Source organism: Pongo abelii, chromosome 4 (genome assembly GCF_028885655.2).
Source record: "Pongo abelii isolate AG06213 chromosome 4, NHGRI_mPonAbe1-v2.0_pri, whole genome shotgun sequence".
NCBI lineage: Eukaryota > Metazoa > Chordata > Mammalia > Primates > Hominidae > Pongo > Pongo abelii.
This window is the reverse complement of record NC_071989.2, coordinates 11,467,705-11,484,868: the sequence shown is the minus strand read 5'-3', so window position 1 is coordinate 11,484,868 and position 17,164 is coordinate 11,467,705. Positions and strand designations below refer to the sequence as shown.

General features: G+C 36.9%; 1 protein-coding gene across 5 annotated transcripts in view; it reads left to right on the top strand.

The window, feature by feature from the left end:
* The window catches only part of CTNND2 (catenin delta 2), a 948,913-nt gene that overhangs the window by 549,275 nt on the left and 382,474 nt on the right, over positions 1-17,164 (top strand). For all 5 annotated transcript variants that reach the window (XM_024247287.3, XM_054555411.2, XM_054555413.2 and 2 more), the window contains one exon: positions 15,449-15,704. In XM_024247287.3, coding sequence (XP_024103055.1) covers positions 15,449-15,704 — 256 coding nt within the window. The remainder of the gene's footprint in view (positions 1-15,448; positions 15,705-17,164) is intronic.

Sequence of the window (17,164 nt, the reverse complement as noted above, 5' to 3'; positions counted from 1 at the left end):
ACCCTGGAGACCACTGGTACAGACCTCTAAGAGGTTTGCAGGCCTAAAGCAGATACCCTAACTTCTTGAAAGAAGAAGACAGGTTCTTATGAGGCCCACCAGCCTTAAAATGTTCATGGTCTCTGGCTCTTAGCTCAGATGAGTGGCTGAGGGGACCCGAGCAACTGGTCTTATCTTTCTGCCCTTAAGAATAGACCACCAGGTGGAGGTCTTTCAGTACAGTTCATAAGGCATTTCCAGATGATACTGCAAGAGAAGTGGGGCAGAAAGATCAAAGGCCAGTTGCTTCCCTTCAAGGGGTCAACACTTGGGAATGAAGAAAAGTAGTCATGCCTTAACAATTAGGGAATTATTAGATGGTGTCATTGAAACAAGCATGTGAGGCTGGACAAACAATGGCAAGATGAAGAAGAAAGGGCTGGAGGAGAGATGGAAAAAGACGGTGGTAGGTGGAGCCTAAAAGGAGAAGCTAACTGAGAAATCCCCTTTGGTGGGGAAGCATGTAGCTTGTAACTGCTTCCAGGGAGTGTGCCAAATGCTTTGGGTATTTTACCAACCCCCAGAACAATCCTTGGAAGGAGATGCTGTTACGATGCTCAATGCTTGCTTTTTGGATCAGAAAACCAAGGCACAGAGATGTTGAGTAATATGCCAAGGTCACACAGGTTGTGTGGAACCAGGCTTTAAACCTTCATACAGGCTGGGCATGGTGGCTCACACCTATCATTTCAACACTTCGGGAGGCCTAGATGAGAGAATCACTTGAGCCCAGAAATTCAAGACCAGACTGGGCAACATAGTCAGACCCCATCTCTATTAAAAATAAATAGGCCGGGTGCAGTAGCTCCCACCTGTAATCCCAGCACTTTGAGAGGCCGAGGCGAGTGGATCACTTGAGGTCAGGAGTTTGAGACCAGCTTGGCCAACATGGCGAAACCCCGTCTCTACTAAAAATACAAAAATTAGCCGGACATTGTGGTGGACACCGGTAATCCCAGCTACTCGGGGTGCTGAGGCAGGAGAATCGCTTGAAGCCAGGAGGTGGAGGTTGCAGTGAGCCGAGATCGCGCCACTGCACTCCAGCCTGGGCAACAAGAGCAAAACTCCATCTAAATAAATAAATAAATAAACAAACTTTCATACTTAGGCAGTCTTACCCTAGATCCTGGGCTTTGTTGACTGCATTTGTAAAAATCATCATTTAAAAACAAAATAGATAGACATTTATTTTCATCTGTGGAGCTTAGTGGTCTTCTATATCCTGTTAAATAATATCTGTTGAAGATACTCCGTGTGCTAGATGTACTGGCAGATTCAAAGAGGCTTAAAATCTACTCCTTGTCCTTAAGCATGTTCAATTTTGTTTCAGAGAAAGACATAAACTTCTGAAAAATTAACCAGTATTGGAAGGTAATATCATACAGGCTACATGCATATTCCAAAACAAAAAAACCCGAAGACATTGAAATGAGGGATCGAGTTGCCCCTCGCTCTCCTGCTTATGTGCCTACTAAAGTGGCCTTCCTCTCTTTTGTAGTTAGCAATTGGGGGCATGGAAAGGTGTGGATGTGGATGGAATCACACTAAGGGAAGGTATGAGTGTGATCACTCCTCATTCAGTGCTACAGCTGTACTCTCTACCAGCTCGGGTTCATGGACATGACTCTGGCTCTGGTGGCCAGTCTACTCTTTCTGCCCTGCTCTGCCCCACGCTGACCTCACCCCTGGGCTTTCCTTACTCAAAACACCACTAAGGCTAACCTGAGTAAGAGACCATTCTAGGGCTGAGGGATAGTCAGGGAGATAACTGCACAGAGAAGACCAGGAAAAAACTTCAGACATTGAAGATAAGACATGTTAGATCCCTTAACTTTCCCACCAAATGGGATTTCTCAATTATCTTTTCCCCTTAGACTCCACCTACCACCATCTTTTCCCATCTCTCCTCTAGACCTTCCTTCTTCATCTCTCCTTTCTTCTTAGCTGTCATAAGTAATCCATCCACGCCTGTTACTTTATTATGAAGACTAATTTAAATCTTGGGCACCAACTCAGATGCGGACTGCCTTTTTGTAGTCAAACAGGTCCTCCAGGCTTTCCTAACCCAAAAAGCTACCTAGTCATAATGTTAGAGACCTCCTGAGCAGGCATATAGGAACATCAATGTAATGTTCAAGGAGCAGGGTATCCAAGTCCTACTCCTCACCTCTCCTCTACTCCAGGCTTGTGGATGGTGACGGAAACAAATTTCACTACTGACAATAGGATTTCATGAAGCTGAACAGGCATGCTGTCACCCAAGGCTGTGTTAGAGAACATGGTCTAAAGGGGTTCTCCGTCCTCCCGCCCCAGACCTAACTCTGCGAGCCATTGCAAGATAAGAGCCAAAGACCTTTGTCCCCCACTAGGCCCAGCAGAAGGGTGTGGGCTCTGGGGACAGTAATGCCTGCATCCCTGGCCCCAGGCTTTGAATAGGGAGGCAGATAGAAAGTGCTTTGAACAGGGAGGCAGATAGAAAGTACAGCAGTGCCTACCTGCCGGAGGATTCCAAGAGGGAGACAGAGCCAGCATGGTGGCTCCAGAGATCTGGCAGCCTAGGAAAAGGTGAAAGGGTCACTTTGTGCCACAGAGTGGTCCCTGGTCAACAGAGGTCCCGGAGAGTACCCATCACCAGACAGGACAGCCACATCTTTCTTGCAGGACCATTAACAGGGGGAAGGGCGTAGTATAACAGAGAGGAAGGCCACCAGTGTCCTTACCCTAGATGAGGAGGCAGAATTGTGTGAACTGCAGCAGAAAAGACAGACTTACTTTTACATGACCATCCCCCTAATATTTGGGCATTTACCTCTTGCATGATGAAAATGTAAAGAGGCACAATTTTAACTAAGGCGTCTATTTAGATAAAATATACATTTCATCTGAGATGAGGCTTGTCAAAACCAGAGCTTATAAAATAAGGAGTACAGTGAAACAAGGAATGTGTGGGCTTCATGAATTTGCTTGTGGTAAAGTCTATTAAGCAGAAATAAATAACATGAATTTTTATTTCAAACTCAAACGTATGAATGACTGTCAATTTAGGAGTTATTTGATCAACACAAACACTTGACTCTGACAACCCCTTAAACACATTTTTATAAACCAGTGAAAATGGCCAACGTCTGCTGTGATGATAGTCAGATGGATTTTCTTTTGGATAAATGCTATTCAAAGTGAGTGTTGAAAACAAGCTTTCTGTGATGTATGTATCAGCTTGTAATAAAGAAAGAATTATCATAGATATGTTGCAAGGAGCAAACGCTAAATATCTTCGTGAAGATGACAAGTACTGCAACATAAAAAGAAAAAAGAATGTGGTGAAAATAGTTACACATGTGGAGAAAATTGTCTTTAAAAAAAACGTAATCCTCTGCAAGAATAGCCAGTTTTTAATGAAGTGATAGAGGGATTACATAGGACCTGCATATTCATAAAATCTTACTACTGTTATTCATTGTGATATAAATAATAGTCCTAGTATCAAAAATATTTTAATTAAAATTATTTGAGTTCACAAATATGTGAATTATTCGCAGTTTATTACTTATTAAGTGCTGTTACTTAAATTTTTAAATCAAATGCTTCCTATTGGAGCAAGTCAAATAAGATTCTCCATAACCTATTAGTTAAAATTTTCACTTTTCTTAGGCTAAAAGTTAAAGGCCTATTCTTACCCAGTTAGAAATTTTAAATCAACCCAATGATAAATGTCATCTTAGAACCAAAGAGAACTTTCAGATGCTTACCTGTGTGGATTCACTTAAAAAGGTATAAATAAGAAGTCTAATTGTTTAGTCGAAGGAAGACAGAGTGTTTGATGGGAGAACAGTTTATTGGTAAAATTCAAAAATATCATAACTTTTGTACAAATAGATCATGAAACCATGTTTATTAATGTCATGTCAACTAGGGATACACATACTGAAAATTACACAGCTGGCCTTGACCTGGATGATGCACCCCAATTCTGGAAGATGTGTCACCTCATACGTGGAATTACGTCATTAAGCATAGCAATGTTGAAAAGAATAGAAGCCAAGTATTAGATTTCAACTGCACGTTGAATGGGGCTTCATATAATACCAAAAGTTGGAACTTAAGAACAATGAAGACATTACCAGAAGATACAGCACTATGGAACCATAATTACACATTAGCAGATTCTGCCCTCAACACCAGACATGCTCTATCAGTTAAAATTATAATAGAAAAAGCTCTCAAATTTTAAAAAATTACTTATTTCATTTTTTAATTGACATATTGTAATGACACATGTATGTGTTCATGGGATACAATTGGATGTTTTGATACATGTGTATGCTGTATACTAATGATCCAGTCAGGGCAGTGTGTGTATCCATCACCTCATGCATTTGTCATGTCTTTGTGGTGAGAACATTCAAAAGCCTCTCTTCTAGCTATTTTGTAATATACAATATTTTACTGTTAACTATAGTCACCCTACTAAGCAATAGAACACCAGAATTCACTTTTCGTATCTCATCGTAACTTTGTACCCATTGGCCATTCTCTCCCCTGTTCATCCTTCTCCCCTCCCTAGTATCTGGTAACCACTATTCTACTCACTGCTTCTATGTTATCAGCTTCTTTTTTACATTCCATATTTGAGTCAGATCCTGTGGTATTTGTCTTTCTGTGCCTGGATTAGTTTACTTAGCATGATGTCCTCCAGGCTCATTCATGTTATCACAAATGGCAGGATTTCATTTTTCTTAAATGGCTGAATAGTATTCTGTTTTGTATATGTGTTACATTTTCTTTATCCATTCACCCATTGTTGGACACATAGGTTGATTCCCTATCTTGGTTATTGTAAATAGTGCTACAATAAACATGTGAGTGTACAGGTATCTCTTTAACATGCTGATTTAATTTTCTTTGGGTATATACCTAGGAGTGAGATTACTGGATCACATGGCAACTCTATTTTTAATTTTTTGAGGAACCAACGTATTGTTTTCCATAATGGCTGAACTAGTGTATAATACCATGAGCAGTATATAAGTGCACCCTTTTCTCCACATCCTTGCCAACACTTTTCTTTTTCTTTTTGACAATAGCCGTTCTAACTGGAGTGAGGTAGTATCTCACTGTGGTTTTGATTCACATTTCCCTGATGATTAGTTATGTTTAGCATTTTTTTAATATATCTGTTGGTCATTTGTATGTCTTGTATTGAGAAATGTCAAGTAAGGTCTTTTGCACATTTTAAAATTGGAAGGGTTTTTTTGTTGTTGTTGTTGTTGTTGAGTTGTTGCAGTTTCTTATATATTCTGGATGTTGACCACTTGTCAGATGTATCATTTTTAAATATCTTCTCCCATTCTATAGATTGTCTCCTCAGTCTATTAATATTAATAGTTTGCCTATTAATATTAGTATTAATTCATCTATTTTTGGTTTTGCTACCTGTGCATTTGAGGTCTTATTTTAAAAATTCTTGCCCAGCCCAATATTGTGAAGCATTTTACCTATGCTTTCTTCTAGTTGTTGCAAAGTTTCTGGTTTTACATTTAAGTCTTTAACCCATTTTGAGTCGATTTTTGTATATGCTGAGAATTAGGAGTCTAGTCTCATTCCTCTGCATGTGGATATCAGTTTTCTCACATTATCTGTTGAAAAGACCATCTTTTCCCCAGTGTAAGTTCTTGGTACCTTTGTTGAAAATAAGTTGGCTGTAGGTGCATAAATTTATTTCTGGACTCTCTATTCTGTTCCATTAGTCTAGTGTCTGTTTTTCTGCTAGCGCTGTGCTGTTTTGGTTACTCTAGCTTTGTCATATATTTTGAAGTCACGTAGTGTGATGCCTTCAGTTTTGTTCTGTTTGCTCAAGATTGCTTTGGCTCTTCAGGGCCTTTTTTTGTTTGTTTTCATACCAATTTTAGTATAGGTTTTCTATTTCTGTGAAGAATATCATTGGTATTTTGGTAGGGATTGTAGTAAATCTGTAGATCACTTTGGGTAGTGTGGCCATTTTAACAGTACTAATTATTATAACCCATGAGCATGAGATGTATTTTCATTTATTTGTGTCCTCTTCTATTTCTTTAATTGAAGTTTTATAGTTTTCAGTGTAAAGACCTTTTATCTCCTCGGTTAAGTTTATTTCTACATATCTAATTTTTGTAGCTATTAATATTATAAATAGAATTATTTTCCTGATTTTTCAGCTAGTATATTTCTGTACAGATAGTGTATAGAAATGCTACAGATTTTTGTGTGTTGATTTGGTGTCCTGCAATATTATTGAATTCATTTATTAATTCTAACAGGCTTTGTTTTGTGTGTGGAGTCTTTAGGGCTGCCCATTTATATGATCATGCCATCTGCAAACAGAGACAAGTTGACTTCTCCTTTCCAATTTCAATGCCTTTTGTTTTTGTTTCTTGCCTAATCACTCTGACTAGGACTTCCAGTACTATGTTGAATAGAAGTGGTGAAAGTGGGCATCCTTGTCTTGTTCCTGACCTTAGAGTAAAAGCTATTAGCTTTCCTTTGTTAAGTATGATATTAGCTGTGCAGCTGTGGGTTTGTCATATATGGCTTAAATTTATTGTGTTGTGGTACACACTTTCTATACCTAATTTGTTGAGAGTTTTTTTGTTTTATCATGCCGGGATGTTGAATTTTATCAAATTATTTGCAGAATCTATTGAAATGATTATATGGTTTTTATCCTTGATTCTGTTAATGTGATATATCACATTTATTTATTTACATGTATTAAATAATTCTTGCATCCCTGGGATGAATCCTATTTGATCATACTGAATGATCTTTTTAATGTGCTGTTGCATTTCTAGTATCTTGTTGAGAATTTTGAAAAAATAAACACACCTTTATTGTTTTCTTCTTTCTACCAATTTTGAGTTTAGGTTGTTTTTGTTTTTCTAGTTCCTTGAAGTACACTGTTAGGTTGTTTATTAGAAATGTTTCTTCTTTTTGGATATAGGTGTTTATTGCTATAAACTCCTTCTTAAAACTGCTTTTTTTGTGTTCCATAGGTTTTGGTAGGATGTGTTTCCATCCTCCTTTGTCACAAGGAAATTTTTAATTTGACCTTTAATTTCATTAAATTGTTAGATTGATTGGTTCAGGAGCATGTTAATTTCCATGTATTTGTAAAGTTTCCAAAGTTTTTCTTGTTGATTTCTAATTCAATAGCATTTTTGTCAGAAAAGATACTTGATATTGACTCTGTCTTCTTAAATTTAAGACTTGTTTGTGGCCACATATGATATATCCTGGAGAATGTTCCATGTGCAGTTTAGAAGAATGTATATTCTGAAGCTGTTGGATGGAATGTTCTATAAATGTCTGTTAGGTCCCTTTGGTCTGGAGTGTAGTTTAAGTCTGATGTTTCCTTATTGATTTCTGTCTGGATAATTTGTCCACACTTAAAGGGGGGTTGAAGTTCCCTACTGTTCTATAGTCTATCTCTTCCTTTAGGTCTAATAATAATTTTCTTTATTCTAAAATTTATTTATATGACTGTTCTTGGAAATGTTCTCAGAAATGTTGCAAGTGTAGAGACAAATGAATAGATCAAGATCAGCGTGAGATACGCTTGACATGGAAATGCTTATTTTTACAAAATAAAAAGGGTCACAGCACCTGTGGTTTTAAATCCACCAGGCTCCAAGCTATATCCCTAATTTAAGGCCCTTAGCCAGCTAAGGTATTTTGTTTGAACACTTAAGCTTCCTTGGAGTTTCTTTTTGAGCCTCTTATTCAGCGGTGGACATTTGGATGCATAAAGAATATAATATACCTTTTATGCCATAACCACATATTGCCAAGTACTTGATGTAAAATCATTTAGTGCTTAAGATGGCAGAGAAGATTTTTTCCACAGCTAATTCTGTTCTCAGCAAACTAGCTCATGTTTGAGAGCAAAACCAGCTCTATCGCCACATTGTTGAGCCTCGTATCAAACCACATGAATAATGCATCTCATCTCGTCTGGTTCTCTAGAGATTGGCAGGTAGGAAACCTGCTCAGGTTGCCCCATGCAGCCTCTCCTTCTAGCCTGCCTCTCTCTTGTCCTGTGATGAGTTTGCTCGGTCCCCTCATCTTACTCAAGGTAAAGAAGTAAGTCCACTGTGGATACATTAGCATTCTCCACCCAACCACCCTATTTCCATTTTTGTGGAAAATTCTATTCATTGACCTTCCCCTAAGCCCTTTCTGTCTTCAATTGAAGGAGATTCTTCTACATTTCTTTCTGAAGAAGAAGCCAAAGAAAATGATAATACAGTTTTTTTTGTTTTTTTTTTTTGAAATGGAGTCTTGCTCTTGTCGCCCAGGCCAGAATGCGATAGCACGATCTCGGATCACTGCAACCTCCGCCTCCTGGGTTCAAACGGTTCTCCTACCTCAGCCTCCCAAGTAGCTGGGATTACAGGTGCCCGCCACCACACCCAGCTCATTTTTGTATTTTTAGTAGAGATGGGGTTTCTCCATGTTGGCCAGGCTGGTCTCGAACTCCTGACCTCGTGATCCGCCCACCTCGGCCTCCCAAAGTGCTGGAATTACAGGCGTGAGCCACTGCACCCAGCCCTAGAAATATTATGATGGAGCCAATTATCTAGGTAATAGGGATTTAAGCAGTGACACTCTATATCACATTACATTTTAGTCTTTTTTTGGCATTTCTGCCAAACATATTGCACTTCAAAATGTGTAGATTTTATTAACCAGACATGCCCTCACCTCTAGTGCCGAACAGTGGAGGAGAGGGGGTAAAACACGCAGACCCTGGCGTCCACTGCTACATTTCAGTCCCAATCCTGCCCACCGTCCTGTCACTGCTCTTCTGTGACCTAATGAGGGTGATGTTAATGATAGTAGTACCTGCCATGTAGGCTGTTGTGAGCATTAAATGAGATCGTGTGTAGAAGCCCCTAATATGGTAGTTGGCACAATAGGAAGCTCCAAATACATGTAGCATTTATTGCTATCCTTTCCCATTGATGGCTGAAAATGTGCTTGGAATGGTTTAAAAAAAAAAAAAAGACTGTGTATCATCCTCTTCATCATTCATCGTGACTCCAGTTACGCACACTATAAATTAGAGGACAACTAAAATGCACAGTGCTAAATGTACATTTAAATAGATATAAATACATACATATGTAGGATTAAACATGGGATTATTTTTCTTTCCTTTTTTATTAATTTGCATATTTACATTTTTAATTTTTATACCAAGTTCTAGAAACCTGCTGAAGTCCATTATGCTGTATATCGCAAAAACATTCTTAGAAATAGTAGTGGCTGTTGCCAGTGATTGAGCGGGATCCTTTGTGTTAATCATTTGTTGTTTTTTTTTCTGCTAATTTATATCGTGAGGACCTAATGAGGAGCTTGAATTTTTTAAAATTGTACTTACATAGAAATTTATCTGCTCATTACAATGCTATTGGTTAAGATAAGTATAGTCACCACCATCACAAAAATGTTATTCAAAGTTTCAACATGATCGTAGTACCTCATATCTCATCTTGAATTTTTGTTGTTGTTGTTTAAGTTTCAGGATACATGTTCAGGACATGCAGGTTTGTTACGTAGATAAATGTGTGCCATGGTGGTTTGCTGCACCCATCAACCCATCAACCCGTCACCTAGGTATTAAACCCCGCATGTATTAGCCATTTATCCAGATGAAGAGCTTGCATTTTTAAATTCTTTCAAGGATATAACAAGAAGGAAACTATGAGAGCTATTTAAGGATAGGGTTTTACATCATATTCGCTTTCAAATATATCTATGATGTATTCATACACATGATCCCACATTCAGTTTGAGAACCAATGTGATAGGCATGTTTCACCTGTTCTGGTGTTTTCAATGTCTTCTTTTCCAATAAAAGCAGGGAAAACAAGATCAACACCAATGACAATTATTCCATTACTACTAAGAATCATGCATTAAATGCCTCTCCCCACAAAGATAGTAATATATGAAATTATTTTAAATTTTGTATGTTCAAATTTACCCTTGAGTATTCTTCCATTGAATTTAGATGAATCAACTTGTGCTGAGTTGCAAAATGTTTGTAGTTCAGTTCTTAATGACGACACTCTTGGATATATGCCAGATTGGATGCTAAAGTTTCCCTATCCCTAAAGAAACTGAGTTGAATTCCTTTTAAGAGTATGTAGGCCATTTTCTTGGACCCATTGTCACCTCATCTATTTTTGTTTTCTGAACTTTCAGAGGGACATTCTTTAATTATTATATGCTTATTTTATATTTATATAACATGTAAATGTGCTTTATGTTTTCATATTTATCTATATATGCAGATATACTTAAAGACAAATAATCCAAAAAGTAGTGCTTTTTTTCTTCCTCTTTATTGAACATTACCTTGTATTTCCCCCCACCAAGTTTCTGTAACTGTGTGCTCAGATTCTTGTATTTTATTCTGTTCTCCTTTTTTCCATTGTCAGTAAATAATGCTTGCAATTATCTATCATAAAGCAGAATATTTCACTTTATTAAAAAGGATGCCTCTTCCCCTTTTTCAAACAAATACAGCACATAAACGTAAAACATCTCTTTATTTTTCCTTTATAAACTAGGCCTTTATTTGTGCAGCTCTGCAGCAAACAAACAGATAATTTCATGAAAGCATAGGTATCTATTGAAGTATCAAGTCAGCTGCTGAAGTGGCTACTTGTTAAATCTCCCGAAGAGACCAGTGATACAGTTCATTGAATTCTAAGAGCTTATTGAGGGGAAAAGGGGCTGTTTGTAGAGCAGGTGAGACAAGAGAGGAGTGTGTTTACAGAGTTGATGAAGCACCTTCCCTCTCCAGTATTTGCCCTGAGTAGGTTCAATTGGATAGAGTAATCCCACAAGGAGAATGGTTTGGTCAACTGAGCTTTAAAACACAAATAAGGAAAAGTGTTCAACAGTCCAGAAATTAAGGAAAGTCTTTTAATAGTGTGACCGATATTAATTTATCCATACTAATGGAGAGCCAAGGATTGCATAAGCCACATCAGTGTCTAAATAGTCGGGGCCGGATGGGAGACTTGAACCCTGAATCTTTATGTCATTTTACCCAATGCCATACTCACCTTTCCATTTTCTAATATTGATTGATTTCAAAGTTCTTAATGGTAATAATAATAGCTCATTTATTTAATATCTCTACATGTTAGATCTTTAACGATTTTCATTCATTTAAAGTAATTGTTTTTACATATATACTTTTACAAAGTAAGGTATTACACTGTTACATTACTAATGGTTGGTTTGAGATCCATTAGATTCTCATACATTTTCTTCTGTATGATTATATAACCTGTCCTTTAATACAGTGTGTTTTTCTGTCCATTTGTACTGGTATTTTACATTATTTTTATTGCATTAATTAGCCTCTAACTTATTTTACTATAACAGCACCAATTTGGATTGAGGTTTTATATTTTGAAATTCTCATCAGCTGTTTTATTTATTATGACCTAAAAGAAGTTTAAAGCATGGATTTGGGAATGACACTTCTAAAAGACCATTTGAGAAGGCTGAAACTACACATGATTGTGATTTTTTAAAATATATTATCTTTTTTAAAGTTGTTTCTCATCTTAGATTTCATATCCCAGCCTCTTTTCATAATAGTGACATCACTGGTTAAACTAATATGTAAAACAGTTTAAAATAAAATTAAGATAATTATATATATTGTTATTTTTTTGATTTTCCAAGGAATGAACAAAGTTATTTTTATACTTTTTTGCGTATCTCAATAAATTCAATTTAATTGAGAAATTGTGTAAATTAGTTAACATACCAACTTCTAATATGTTTTTCAATATAATGTTCAGGTTATTAATTCTTTAATGAACCCACCTCTTCTCTGTATCTTTAGTAGAGACATAGTGTAAAATTTTTTTTTTCTTTTGAGATGGAGTCTTGCTCTGCCACCCAGGCTGGAGTGCATTGGCACGATCTCAGCTCACTGCAACCTCCGCCTCCCGGGTTCAAGCAATTCTCCTGTCTCAGCCTCCCTAGTAGCTGGGATTACAGGCACGTGCCACCGCCCAACTAATTTTTTGTGTCTTTAGTAGAGTTGGGGTTTTACCATGTTGACCAGGCTAGTCTCGAACTCTTGACCTCATGATACGCCTACCTCAGCCTCCCAAAGTGAAACAGTATAAATTTAATGAGAAATAGTGAAAATTAGTTAACATAACAATTTGTAATATGTTTTTCAACATAATGTTCAGGTTATCAATTCCTTAATGAACCCATCTTTTATCTGTACCTTTAGTAGAGAAATAGTGTAAATTTAATGAGAAATTAGCATACCAGTTTGTAATATTTTTCAATATAATATTCAGGTTGTTAATTCCTTAATGAACCATCTCTTCTCTGTACCTTTAGTAGACATTTCCCTTCATTTTAGGCCTCACCATTTTTCTGTTTTCTGACCATATTAGGTAATTCAATAATCTGCAGCTTTGAGGTTTTAAACCTGCCCTGGTAGCCATGGTGTCTATGGGCATAAACTCTAGAAACCAACTCCAAGGACTTCAATTCCTTTTTTATTAATATCAGCTGACTTCTGGCAAGTTTCTTAATCTCTCTGAGCCTCAGTTTCCTGTCTGTAAGGTGAAAATGATGTGTATACTCTCTTATAGGATTGTTGGAGAAAACATGAATTTATACAAATAAAGCACTTACAACAGAGCCCAGCACTCAAAAGGAGCTATATAGTCTGACACCCAGTGAAAGGGCCTTTCTCCCCAGTGCCAAGTGTACAATCCCCTTTTCTATTGTCGGTTGATTTCAACATCGTTAATGGTAATAATATTAATAATTTATTTGTTTAATATTTTCTCCATATTAGTTATTTAACACTTTTCCTGGGTTGAAATCAAACGATGATCCCATGAAGCCATTTTTTCTCTTCAATAACACTGAAACTGGAGCTTGGAGAGCTCAGTGAATCTGTCCAGTGCCAAAAACTGACCAAAAGCCCAGGATAGGAACCAGTTCTCCACCTTTAGAAACCAACCTCTAAAAGAGCTCCAGGACATTTCCCTGAAAGGGTCTAAAGTGAAATATAAATAGGAACCCAATAACATTCATAAACTTTTTTCTACCTTTCTTCCTCCATACATACCAAGATGTTGTCTTCCTGCTTCTGCTTAATTAATTGAATTTCCCACCCTATTTTCACATTTTGAACCAGTCCCTCTTACATGATTTATAATTTATTGTCTGCTGCTTGGCAGAGTTTTTCTTAAACTCTTTCTTTTTATATTCTCTTTTAGTTCATGGTCCTTTGAGAGTTTTTTGTGTGGGTAGTCAAATTGTTCTCCTTACCTACTCTGTTGTTTTCTTAACAAAAAGACTTCTTTAGATTTCAATATTATTTCCTGATCTCTGACACTTTAATCATTGTATTGAATACATTAATAGCAAATGATTTTGCATAGAAAACTATTTCTTTTCTGAAAACCATTTTCAGCAACATTAAATGTTGATACTTAGTTTCCTGAATGGAAAAAAATGCACATCTATGAAAAATGCCAGAAGTACTTAGTTTTGTTTTTTTTTTTTTTTCCCTTGATTTTCTGGCTAGCTTATCACAACTTGTAGAAAATGAAATTTTGTTTACCTCTGTACATTTGTTCATCCAAGAGCAAGTTTATGACTTGCCTGTTTTAAACTCCTTTCACCATAATATAAGGCACATTATGCATAAATTTTAAAATGTGGATTTTAATTACACATGCTGGTAATACTTTGGAGAAATGATAAATCCTCAAGGACTTGCAAAAGGACATAAAGCAGATTTTCTGATTGTGCAATTAATGTTTATTAGCCTAATCTGATTATTTTGAGACTTAACACATCAGGACAACCTTCATTATTTCAAAATATTGTCCCTCTGGACATATATGCATTTTTTGTTTATAAAGTTTCTCTTAAATATTTTTGTCATTTTTGTTATGTCACGGAACCTACTTTCCTAAATTTTTGTAATAGTAAGATGAAGTCTTGAAAGTTCACTGGGAAAGAAGAGCCCTGAACTCTTAAGTCAGTCCTCGGTATTAAAGTGTATTCCTCCCATTCACTTTGCAGCTTTTCATCATTTCAACACAATTTCCTTACCTCTTTTAATAATTATTTTCTCAGTATGACATAATGTCCTTTGTGTCTGATTTGGCATACGTCCCCTAATGTAAAAGAGGATAAAATAAGCTTTATCATTGTTCACTAAGAAATGGTTAGGAAGTCAGAGATGTGTAATTGATAATTAGAACCAAATTCCCGTAGAGCACCCATGTCATAAATGGTCCTATCTAGCCACTGGCTGTATTTTGGATATGAAGCCTGCTCTACAGCACCAGAAAGCAAGTGGGCTGTCTACTGTTCATCATGACTAGCAGTCTAAAGCAGTTAATAACTGGTCATATTCTACTGAAATGAAAGATGCTATTTTCATTGTATCTATCAACCAAACCTTAGATGTCAAATGTATTTTGAGAACCGGATAAAAATAATGACATGAAAGGATCTAAAAAGAATCCAAGAGGGAAACAAAAAATTGAAATTCAGTTTGAAAATAGTCAAACTGATTTTAGTAACTAGTGTAAAATCTTCTCAAAACAATTTAGACACATTGAGAAGATGCAAATACTTTCAGAAAAGCTAAGTCAGCTCCTTATTTTGTCTGCCTTGCAGTTGGGTTGGTTTTGGCCTTATTCTCCCTTCACCAAATGTGTTTGTTCCTGTGACAGCTTCACTTGAAAAAGAGGCATATAAAAATCTTTTGGGAGTTACTTTACAAAAACTAGAGCAGTCCTGCATTGAATGTTCTGGTGCTAATTATGGAGATGCGAACCCCACCTCTTCTCACCTCCACCCCCATGCGTACACTCCCTCTCATTTCTTCTTATTTTCTTTGATTCAAGAAAATTAACTACATTACTAAATTCATTTTACATCTTTAATAAAGTTAATATAACATTACCGGAACACATTCTGAATTTTCTCAACTTGAACAATAAAGAATTAACGTCCCATGCCTCCTTAGAAAGTATTCTATTTCTTCTGAGTTTTACTTTTGCACAAAGTTTATATTGCAGCTGAACACACCTTCTGTTGGATGTAGGTAAGCGATATACACACAACAGATGCATTCACCCCATACCTGAAAGGCTTGTCTCTTAGGCATGCTAATTATCATTTGACTGGATAACATTGAATGTATTGGTTCAAATATGATGGATTAATTTTTTTTATTCTTTTGAACCCCCTATTTTTTATGTGTGTAACTTCCCCTGCCCCTGCCTAGACCTGGTTAACCGTTTCTGTGAGCAGGTCCTCAATTTTTTACTTTGTCCCTACTTTCCTGTCGTAGCCCCATCTTCCCCTGGTGTCGACTCCGTCCCCTTGCAGCGCACAGGCAGCCAGCACGGCCCACAGAATGCCGCCGCGGCCACCTTCCAGAGGGCCAGCTATGCCGCCGGCCCAGCCTCCAATTACGCGGACCCCTACCGACAGCTGCAGTATTGTCCCTCTGTTGAGTCTCCATACAGCAAATCCGGCCCTGCTCTCCCGCCCGAAGGCACCTTGGCCAGGTCCCCGTCCATTGATAGCATTCAGAAAGATCCCAGGTGGGTAAAAACCTTTTTCTTTCCCTATGATGTCTAAAGAGGTTTTGTAACTGGGTACTGTAATTTATTTCACGTCGTGTTGCATTTATGTCATTGACTATTAAAGGGTTGGCTTTTTTGGGGTTTTGTTTGACTTGGAATGTGTGTGTTTGCAGTGGATCCCTAGTATCTTTGGTGGTTCACCACCAAAAACAAAGATGATCTTTTGATCAGAGTATCTATATGTGCTTGACGTTTAGCTACTTGATGAGATGTAAACAGCCGTCTTTAATACAGGGGAAACTGGGGACTGGAGGCTACGTCGTTTGACTTCAGATATCACGGCCTACATATTTGATTGTCTCAGTGGAAGTATACTTTGTCATCATGCGTATTTCTATTTATCAGATTGCAAAGGGGTACACCTTCCAAGCTATAGTAAAATTGAAAATTTAGAAATTTTACATGGCCTTTGTTTCTCTATGTCTGTAAATAAACATTAGGATGAAGTTGTTTGAAGACTGATAAAAACGTGAGCATAATATATTACAGAAATTGTTGTTATGGAGGTGTTGTTTTTGTGGTTGTTGTTGCTGTTTTTTTTCTTTCTTTCTTTCTTTTTTCCATCAGTGGCAAGGGGTTTAGCAATGCTCTGCTTCTAAAGTTGGATTTGAGTCCCTGTAGAGTTAAATGATGTTTTATTCATAGCCATTGGATTTATGCTGGTAGAGTCCCATAAATATATGTATCTGCATCTGTGAATACTGTTGATATGTCAGATTGCTGGTATTTCTTTATGGCAGGGCAGGTGGCTTGACTCTGGTGTTGTACTTAAAATTCATCTCAAGGAACTTTCACTGATGGAGCACGCAAGTTCCTGTGTACTGTATTGAGGGGTTGGCATAGATGTTTTTGCAAAAAGAAATCACTTCTGCAAATATAAAAGGCAGAATGGGATCATTTTATGGTTTATGTTGAGATAGCTACTTTAGCACAATTCAAACCTGCTTGGAAGGTCCATGTTAAATATTGTATTTGGTATAACACCATTGAAAAAGTGAATTGTAACAAGTGCTTACTGTTATCTACCAGAAATCAGAAGCATTCTTTCGTTTACTATGTTCAGTGTCCTGATTATCTAGATTTTCAGTCTCAACAGCACTCTTCATAGTCTTGGTCCTGAAACCTGCCCCAGATCCTTAAGTATTCTTGGCATGTATGGCAAGCATATTCATCAGAAAATACCTCAACATATTCCCTATTTTAAAATAATCTTTCTTGATATGCTACTGAAAATGGATAGAAATAGCATAATAGTGAACCCTTAAGAAATGCTAAAAGACAAAAATATATGATTTAATTGACATTGTTTATATTTAACATCGTAGGTTTAAATTGACAATAAACATTTTATCTCCAATGGAAATATTTTAAATTTTCATATTAGGAATTTAGCTTAATAAGAAACCAAATTACATTTC